The sequence below is a fragment of the Boleophthalmus pectinirostris genome, unplaced genomic scaffold (genome assembly GCF_026225935.1).
Source record: "Boleophthalmus pectinirostris isolate CB_2022bp ecotype Guang Dong unplaced genomic scaffold, ASM2622593v1 HiC_scaffold_8, whole genome shotgun sequence".
NCBI classification, from domain to species: Eukaryota; Metazoa; Chordata; class Actinopteri; order Gobiiformes; family Gobiidae; genus Boleophthalmus; species Boleophthalmus pectinirostris.
Window position 1 is genome coordinate 481,581 of NW_026571515.1, and position 10,000 is coordinate 491,580.

The 10,000-nt window shown below is 50.1% G+C and overlaps 1 protein-coding gene across 1 annotated transcript in view; it reads right to left on the reverse strand.

Moving 5' to 3' along the window:
- The window catches only part of LOC110168838 (collagen alpha-1(XX) chain), a 79,127-nt gene that overhangs the window by 49,953 nt on the left and 19,174 nt on the right, over positions 1 to 10,000 (reverse strand). Inside the window, exon 4 of the mRNA XM_055165541.1 lies at positions 4,361 to 4,504. Within this exon, the coding sequence (XP_055021516.1) occupies positions 4,361 to 4,504 (144 nt within the window). The remainder of the gene's footprint in view (positions 1 to 4,360; positions 4,505 to 10,000) is intronic.

A 10,000-nucleotide genomic window follows, 5' to 3' on the forward strand; every position in this document is an offset into this window, starting at 1 on the left:
CACAGACTGAACCACAGACCGTACACTCTCTGTGGTCTGCGTAGAGGACGTCTGTTGATTTGTGTGCAGGAGCTCGTCCATAAACTGGACGGAGTGAAAGTTTCACATGGTTCCTCCTGTTTTGTGTTTCGTGTTTTTGTATTTTTGTATTTTTGTGTTTTTGTGTTTTTATGTTTTTATGTTTTTGTGTTTTTATGTTTTTATGTTTTTGTGTAAAAAAAATAAAAAATAAATAAATAAAATAAAATGTTTATGTTTGTGTGTCTCCCCTTGAACTGCCACTTTACTGTGGTGGGGGAGTTTGTACCCGAATGATCCTAGGAGCTGTGTTGCCCGGGGCTTTATGCCCCTGGGAGGGTCTCCCATGGCGAACAGGTCCTAGGTGACGGGGCAGACTAAGAGCAGTTCATAAACCTCTATGAACAGTATAAAAACAAGGACCGTGACGTCGCCCGGTACGGCGCAGCCGGGGCCCCACCCTGGAGCCAGGCCTGGGGTTGGGGCTCGAAAGCGAGCGCCTGGTGGCCGGGCCTTTGCCCACGGGGCCCGGCCGGGCTCAGCCGAAGGGACGACGTGGGCCCGCCCTCCTGTGGGCTCACCACCCGCAGAGGGTTTCATAGGGGTCGGGTGCGATGTGAACTAGGCAGCGGTCGGGGTCAGGGATCCCGGCAACATAGTCCACGGACACAGAACCTGGCTGTAGGGACGTGGAACGTCACCTCACTGGGGGGAAGGAGCCTGAGCTTGTGCGGGAGGTTGAGAGGTACCGGCTAGATACAGTCGGCCTCACCTCCAGCACAGCTTGGGCTCTGGTACCCAACCTCTCGAGAGGGGTTGGACCCTCCATCTTTCTGGTGTTGCCTGCGGGGAGCGGCGGCGAGCTGGTGTGGGGCTGGTGTGGGGCTGGTGTGGGTGGGGGGGGGCTGGTGTGGGGGGGGGCTGTGTGGGCTGGTGTGGGGCTGGTGTGGGGGGGGGGCTGGTGTGGGCTCATTGCCCCACAGCTCAGTCGCTGTGTGTTGGAGTTCACCCCAGTGAACGAGAGGGTCGCGTCCCTGCGGCTTCGGGTCGGGGACAGGTCTCTCACTGTGGTGTCGGCCTACGGGCCGAACAGCAGTGCTGAGTACTCGAGTACCCGGCCTTCTTGGAGTCCCTGGGAGGGGTACTAGACAGTGCACCGACCGGGGACTCCGTTGTTTCTACTGGGGGACTTCAACGCCCACGTGGGCAACGACAGTGACACTTGGAGAGGGGTGATTGGGAGGAACGGCCTCCCTGATCTGAACCCGAGCGGTGTTCTTGTTATTGGACTTCTGTGCTAGTCACAGTTTGTCCATAACGAACACCATGTTCGAGCACAAGGTCCATAAGTGCACGTGGCACCAGGACACCCTAGGCCGGAGGTCGATGATCGACTTTGTCGTCGTGTCATCTGATCTCCGGCCGCGTGTCTTGGACACTCGGGTGAAGAGAGGGGCTGAGCTGTCAACTGATCACCACCTGGTTGTGAGTTGGGTTCGCTGGCGGAGGAGGAAGCCGGAAAGACCTGGCAGGCCCAAGCGTGTAGTGAGGGTCTGTTGGGAACGTCTGGCGGAGCCTCTGTCAGCAGGATTTTCAACTCGCACCTCCGGGAGGACTTCTCCCAAATTCCGGGGGAGGCTGGAGATATGGAGTCTGAGTGGCTCTGTTCTCCACTTCCATTGTCAATGCAGCTGCTCGGAGCTGTGGGCGTAAGGTCTGTGGTGCCTGTCGCGGCGGCAACCCCAGAACCCGGTGGTGGACACCGGAAGTAAGGGATGCCGTCAAGCTGAAGAAGGAGTCCTATCGGGTCTTTTTGGCTCGGGGGACTCCTGAAGCAGCTGACGGGTACCGGCGGGCCAAGCGTGCTGCAGCCCGTGCGGATGTGGAGGCAAAAAACTCGGAGCTGGGAGGAGTTCGGGGAGGCCATGGAGGAGGACTATCGGACGGCCTCAAAGAGATTCTGGCAAACCGTCCGGCGCCTCAGGAGGGGAAAGCAGTTCTTCACCAACACCGTTTACAGTGCGGGGGGAGAGCTGCTGACCTCGACTGGGGATGTAGTCGGACGGTGGAAGGAAAACTTTGAGGATCTCCTCAATCCCACCGTCACGTCCTCCGAGGAGGAGGCCAAGGCTGGGGACTCAGTGGTGGACTCATCCATCACCCTGGCTGAAGTCACTGAGGTGGTTAAAGCTCCTTGGTGGCAAGGCTCCGGGGGTGGACGAGATCCGTCCTGAGTATCTTAAGTCTCTGGATGTTGTGTGTCTTGGCTGACACGCCTCTTCAACATCGCGTGGCGGTCGGGGACAGTACCTCTGGACTGGCAAACCGGGGTGGTGGTCCCTCTGTATAAGAAGGGGGACCGGAGGGTGTGTTCCAACTATAGGGGATCACACTCCTCAGCCTCCCCGGTCTATGCCAGGGACTGGAGAGGAGAATCCGCCCGATAGGGGATCCAGGAGGAGCAGTGTGGTTTTGGTCCTGGCCGTGGAACACTGGACCAGCTCTACACTCTCCATCGGTGCTCGAGGTTCATGGGAGTTTGCCCAACCAGTCCACATGTGTTTTGTGGACTTGGAGGGGGCATTCGACCGTGTCCCTCGTGGTGTCCTGTGGGGGGTGCTCTGGGAGTATGGGGTCCGGTCCCTGTATGACCGGAGCAGGAGCTGTGTTCGTTGCCGGCAGTAAGTCAGACCTGTTCCCGGTGCATGTTGGACTCCGCCAGGGCTGCACCTGTCACCGGTTCTATTCATTGTGTTTATGGACAGAATTTCTAGGCGCAGTCAGGGGCCGGAGGGGGTCCGGTTTGGGGACCACAGGATCTCATCTCTGCTGTTTGCAGATGATGTTGTCCTGTTTGCTTCATCGAACCAGGACCTGCAATGTGCACTGGGGTGGTTTGACCCGAGTGTGAAGCGGCTGGGATGAAGATCAGCTCCTCCAAATCCAAGGCCATGGTTCTCGACCAGAAAAATGCGTCTCTCCCTCTCCGGGTGGTGGGGAGTCTTTGCCTCAAGTGGAGGAGTTCAAGTATCTCGGGGACTTGTTCTTGAGTGAGGGAAGGACGGAACGTGAGATTGACAGGCGGATCGGTGCAGCTTCGGCAGTGATGCGGTCGCTGTATCGGTCGTTGTGGTGAAGAGGAGCTGAGTCGAAAGGTGAAGCTCTCGATTTACCGGTCAGTCTTCGTTCCTCCTCTCACCTCTGGTCATGAGTCTGGGTAGTGACCGAAAGGACGAGATCGCGGATACAAGGGCTCGAAATGAGTTTCCTCCGCAGGGTGTCTGGGCGTCTCCCTTAGAGACAGAGTGAGGAGCTCAGTCACACGGGAGGAGCTCGGAGTAGAGCCGCTGCTCCTTCACATTGAGAGGAGCCAGTTGAGGCTCGGGCATCTGTTCCGGATGCCTCCTGGGCGCCTCCCTCAGGAGGTGTTCATGTCCCGCCGGGAGGAGGCCCCGGGGAAGACCCAGGACACGCTGGAGGGACTCTGTCTCTGGGCTGGCCTGGGAACACCTCGGGTTCCCCCGGAGGAGCTGGAGGACGTGTGCATGGAAAGGGAAGTCTGGGAGTCCCTGCTTAAACTGCTGCCTCCGCGACCCGGCCCCGGATAAGCGGACGAAAATGGAATGGAATGTTTTTGTGTTTTCGTGTTTTCGTGTTAATCGGTGTGAAAACAAAAAAACGCCCAAACTTGTTGAAAGTCGCACAAATCTGATCCTCCCGACCACAAAAGAAGCCGCCCCGTCTGACAACGCTGAACCTGAACTCTGAACTTTGACCCGAGGTTTGAAAACACAAACACAGATCACACAGATTACACAGAGTCTGAGGAAAACACAATCAGACGCACACGAGAAACACACAAACACACACACACACACACACACACACACACACACACACGAGAAACACACAACACACACACACACACACAAGAAACACACAAACACACACACACACACACGAGAAACACACAAACACACACACACACACAACACACGAAACACACACAAACACACACACACACACACAAACACACAAACACACACACACAAGAAACACACAACACACACACACAGAAACACACACACACACAGAAACACACAAACACACACACACACACGAGAACACACACAAACAAACACACACACACACGAGAAACTAACAAACACACAAACACACACACACAAGAAACACACACAAACACAAACAAACAAACACACACACGGGACACACCACACACACACACCGCTCCGGGGACAGAGGGTTAAAGCTCCACTGCGGGACATTTGCTCACACTTCACACTAGAGCAGGGTTAGATGAGGTCGTGGGTTCGGTTCTTACTGGAGAAGCGTCTCTTTGCCAGGAGTTTTTCCGTGGTGCCGTTGAGCATGAGCACCTGCAGGACGTACTCCTGCGTGGCGTCCAGCCCGGCCACCGTCGCTCGCCCCCTGGTGGTCGTCAGCATCAACTCCGGCTGAGGCACGTCTGAAACACAAGAGTCACAGCACAACCTCAGTCTGCGCGTTTAACCGACAACCAGGAGGTCACCGGTTCAAATCCCTCACTGTGTCCTGGAGCAAGACACTTCTACAGCAGCGTCAGTAGGAGGCGGACGGTTAACCCTTCCAGACCGACGGTATCGTATACGTATACGTACCGGCAGACATGTTTTACATAACCGCGCATAACTTTTTAACCATAAAAGATAGAGACTTAATTTTTTCCCCTTGTATAGATAAAACCCGTGGCTTTACGAGCATCTTTCCGGCATCATCCTACGTCACACGCACGCTGCGTGGTGACGTAGTGAAAACAGGTGTCCAATAGGAACTTCGCTCTTCGGCGCGTGACGCGCTCCATCCATTTTCATTGGCCCAAACTTTGCCAAAGATTGTTGTAAGTCAAGATAGTTTCTCCTCTGAGCGTCTGTGCTCATAGCATTTGATAAAGCAGACCTAAGTACCATTATTTCTCAAGTAAATGGCAAATTACGCATCTCGGTGTGCGTAATTGCGCATCCCTTACTATTTTTATTTGAAAAGTTTTTTTCACTTGCAAATGATACATAATACACCCAACAGGACGTAAACAGCCTAGTGCCGAGCAATGAATCGGGTGCGCGCGGGTGTGAGCAGGTGCGCGCAGATGCACGCTTGGCGTACACACATTCGTGTGCCAAGGCATTTGTTGTTTTGCGCACAGAGGATAAAGAGCTCCGGGGAGTCTATCAGAAGAAAGAAAGAAAGAAAGAACGAAAGAACGAACGAACAGAAATGACACGCAAAGCGTCACTTTCCTTGCTGGAAGCAGTGGCGATGGTAACGGAGCCTGACAGTGACGCCGAGTCCGATGTGGACACTTTTTATACAGATGAAGAGTTGGATTACCTGGAGGATCTGGACCCTATTGAAGAGTAAGTAGCAAATATTTCATAGTTATTTAGAGCAAACATCATGCAACACTTGTAGTAAACGGGCGTAAATACATAATAGTAGCATGTGTAATGCCTATTTACGCATTGTTTGGATACAGTTTTATTTGATGCGTGAGGGGTATAATCATTTAGGTGGGGGATGAGATTGTGAACTTCAGACAACTGTTTACCTGTGTTGCACTAGACTTATGACATGTATGTTGTTGTTTGTAATAACGAGCTACAAACTACATGTGTAAAGTGGATGAAGTGGTTTGGGAGGTGTGGATGTCCTAATTAGTGAGGTCATAATCTGTTGACACCATTTGGGTGGGGGATGGGGTTGTGCTTTGTGTTTGCCCCTGCTGCACTAGACTTAGACTTGTTGTAGTCCATATGTAATACACAAGTTTTACACAAACTAACATTTTTTCCTTTTCTTTTGTTTAGTGCTGAGTCAGAGGATGTTCCTCAGGCTCCTCCAGATTCCCCTGTGCCATTCACTTCAGGTGTCTCCCCAGCTTCATCAGTGTCTACAACCCCAGCCACCCGTCCAGAACCATCAACACCTTCAACACCTACGATCTCCTCTGAGAGCAGGAGGAGGGGCAGGGATGGAGGGCATGGAAGATCCAGATCTCCACTCCTCAGTACTTCATCTCCATCACCACACTTACTAACCACCACACCAGGAAGACCGCAGCAGGCAAGGATCATATGGGAGGCTGTCATGTGTGCACTGCTGACAAACACAGGGGAAGAGGCAGTGTACTGCATGGAAATGCAAGGCCTGTGATGTGGCACTATGCCTGGTGCCTGATAGGAACTGCTTCCATGATTGGCACTAGTGAAGGACTTGGACGAGTGCACTTTTTTTTGTTTTGAGGGCAAAAATGACATTATTAGAATACCTACAAACTTCATATTTTGCGCTTTTGTAGCTAAGATCCTAAACTAAGTATTTATTATGTCTAAAAAGTTGTTTATACATGTTTGCTGTGTGTTTTGAATAAAGGAGTGTGAATATTATTTTCCGTTTTTTTTTTTTTCCTTTGTATTTCTAGTGCTATAGCTTTTATTACAGCCATATGACACAACTACAGCACTCAGATTGTGAAAGAACAGGTTGTACTGAAAAAAAGGATGTATAGCACTTCATTAGGGGATAAAAGGGAGAGTTTTAATAGCAAAATTAGGAAAAAAATCCAGGCGAGGACAAATGTACCAAAAATGCCCTTAGGTCTGGAAGGGTTAAGTCACGTTAACCTGGTCTGACAGCACACGGGGTCCCAAGATGGCCGCCGCTTCAGACGCAAACACAGATTTCACTTTTTATTTATTTTAAATCTATAAACAACGAAACAGAAAAACAGAAAATCCTTTTCACCGGAAAAATTCAACTTCACTCATTTTCTGCTCCAAATGTTTGAATTTAACTGAACCAACGACCAGAAAATGAAAATCAAACAGTTAAGCACAGAGAAAACACAACAGACAGCAGGACAGACGCTCTACAGACCCTCTACAGACTCTCTACAGACTCTCTACAGACTCTACAGACTCTACAGACTCTCTACAGACTCTCTACAGACTCTACAGATCTACAGACTCTACAGACGACTCTACAGACTCTCTACAGACTCTCTACAGACTCTACAGACTCTACAGACTCTACAGACGCTCTACAGACTCTCTCTACAGACTCTACAGTACAGACTCTACAGACTACAGACTCTACAGACGCTCTACAGACTCTCTACAGACTCTCTACAGACTCTACAGACGCTCTACAGACTCTCTACAGACTCTACAGACTCTCTACAGACTCTCTACAGACTCTACAGACTCTACAGACTCTACAGACTCTCTACAGACTCTACAGACTACAGACTCTACAGACTCTACAGACTCTACAGACGACTCTACAGACTCTACAGACTCTACAGACTCTCTACAGACTCTACAGACTCTACAGACTCTACAGACTCTCTACAGACTCTCTACAGACTCTACAGACTCTACAGACACTCTACAGACTCTACAGACTCTACAGACGCTCTACAGACTCTACAGACTCTCTACAGACTCTCTACAGACTCTACAGACTCTACAGACTCTACAGACTCTACAGACTCTACAGACTCTACAGACTCTACAGACTCTACAGACTCTACAGACTCTACAGACTCTACAGACTCTACAGACTCTCTACAGACTCTACAGACTCTACAGACTCTACAGACTCTACAGACTCTCTACAGACTCTCTACAGACTCTCTACAGACTCTACAGACTCTACAGACTCTACAGACTCTACAGACTCTACAGACGCTCTACAGACTCTCTAGACTCTACAGACTCTACAGACTCTCACAGACTCTGACTCTCTACAGACTCTCTCTACAGACTCTACAGACTCTACAGACTCTACAGACTCTACAGACTCTACAGACTCTACAGACTCTACAGACTCTACTCTCTACAGACTCTACAGACTCTACAGACTCTACAGACTCTACAGACGACGCTCTACAGACTCTACAGACTCTCTACAGACTCTACAGACTCTACAGACTCTCTCTCTACAGACAGACTCTCTACAGACTCTACAGACTCTACAGACTCTACAGACTCTACAGACTCTACAGACACTCTACAGACTCTACAGACTCTACAGACTCTACAGACGCTCTACAGACTCTACAGACTCTACAGACTCTACAGACTCTACAGACTCTACAGACTCTACAGACTCTCTACAGACTCTACAGACTCTACAGACTCTACAGACTCTACAGACTCTACAGACGCTCTACAGACTCTACAGACTCTACAGACTCTACAGACTCTACAGACTCTCTACAGACTCTCTACAGACGACTCTACAGACTCTACAGACTCTCTACAGACTCTACAGACTCTCTACAGACTCTACAGACTCTACAGACTCTACAGACTCTACAGACTCTACAGACTCTACACAGACTCTACAGACTCTACAGACTCTACAGACTCTACAGACTCTACAGACGACTCTACAGACTCTACAGACTCTCTACAGACGCTCTACAGACTCTACAGACTCTCTACAGACTCTCTACAGACTCTACAGACACTCTACAGACTCTCTACAGACTCTACAGACTCTACAGACGCTCTACAGACGCTCTACAGACACTCTACAGACACTCTACAGACTCTACAGACTCTCTACAGACGCTCTACAGACTCTACAGACTCTACAGACGCTCTACAGACTCTACAGACTCTACAGACTCTCTACAGATCTACAGACTCTACAGACACTCTACAGACACTCTACAGACTCTACAGACACTCTACAGACTCTCTACAGACCCTCTACAGACGCTCTACAGACTCTACAGACTCTCTACAGACGCTCTACAGACTCTCTACAGACTCTCTACAGACGCTCTACAGACGCTCTACAGACGCTCTACAGACGCTCTACAGACTCTACAGACTCTACAGACTCTACAGACTCTACAGACTCTACAGACACTCTACAGACTCTACAGACTCTCAGACTCTACAGACTCTACAGACTCTACAGACAGACTCTACAGACTCTACAGACTCTACAGACGCTCTACAGACGCTCTACAGAACAGACTCTACAGACTCTACAGACTCTCTACAGACACAGACTCTACAGACGCTCTACAGACTCTACAGACTCTCTACAGATGCTCTACAGACACTCTACAGACACTCTACAGACTCTACAGACGCTCTACAGACTCTACAGACTCTCTACAGACACTCTACAGACTCTACAGACTCTCTACAGACTCTACAGACTCTCTACAGACTCTACAGACTCTACAGACTGACTCTACAGACTCTACAGACTCTACAGACTCTACAGACTCTACTCTACAGACTCTACAGACAGACGCTCTACAGACTCTCTACAGACTCTACAGACACTCTACAGACTCTACAGACTCTACAGACACTCTACAGACTCTACAGACTCTACAGACTCTACAGACTCTACAGACTCTCTACAGACTCTACAGACTCTACAGACTCTACAGACTCTACAGACTCTCTACAGACTCTACAGACTCTACAGACTCTACAGACTCTACAGACTCTACAGACTCTACAGACTCTACAGACGCTCTACAGACTCTACAGACTCTACAGACGCTCTACAGACTCTACAGACTACAGACTCTACAGACGCTCTACAGACTCTACAGACTCTCTACAGACGCTCTACTACAGACTCTACAGACTCTACAGACTCTACAGACTCTACAGACTCTACAGACGCTCTACAGACTCTACAGATGCTCTACAGACTCTACAGACTCTACAGACGCTCTACAGACTCTACAGACTCTACAGACTCTACAGACTCTACAGACTCTCTACAGACTCTACAGACTCTACAGACTCTACAGATACAGACTCTACAGACTCTACAGACTCTACTCTACAGACTCTACAGACTCTACAGACTCTACAGACTCTACAGACTCTACAGACTCTACAGACTCTACAGACTCTACAGACTCTACAGACTCTACAGACTCTAC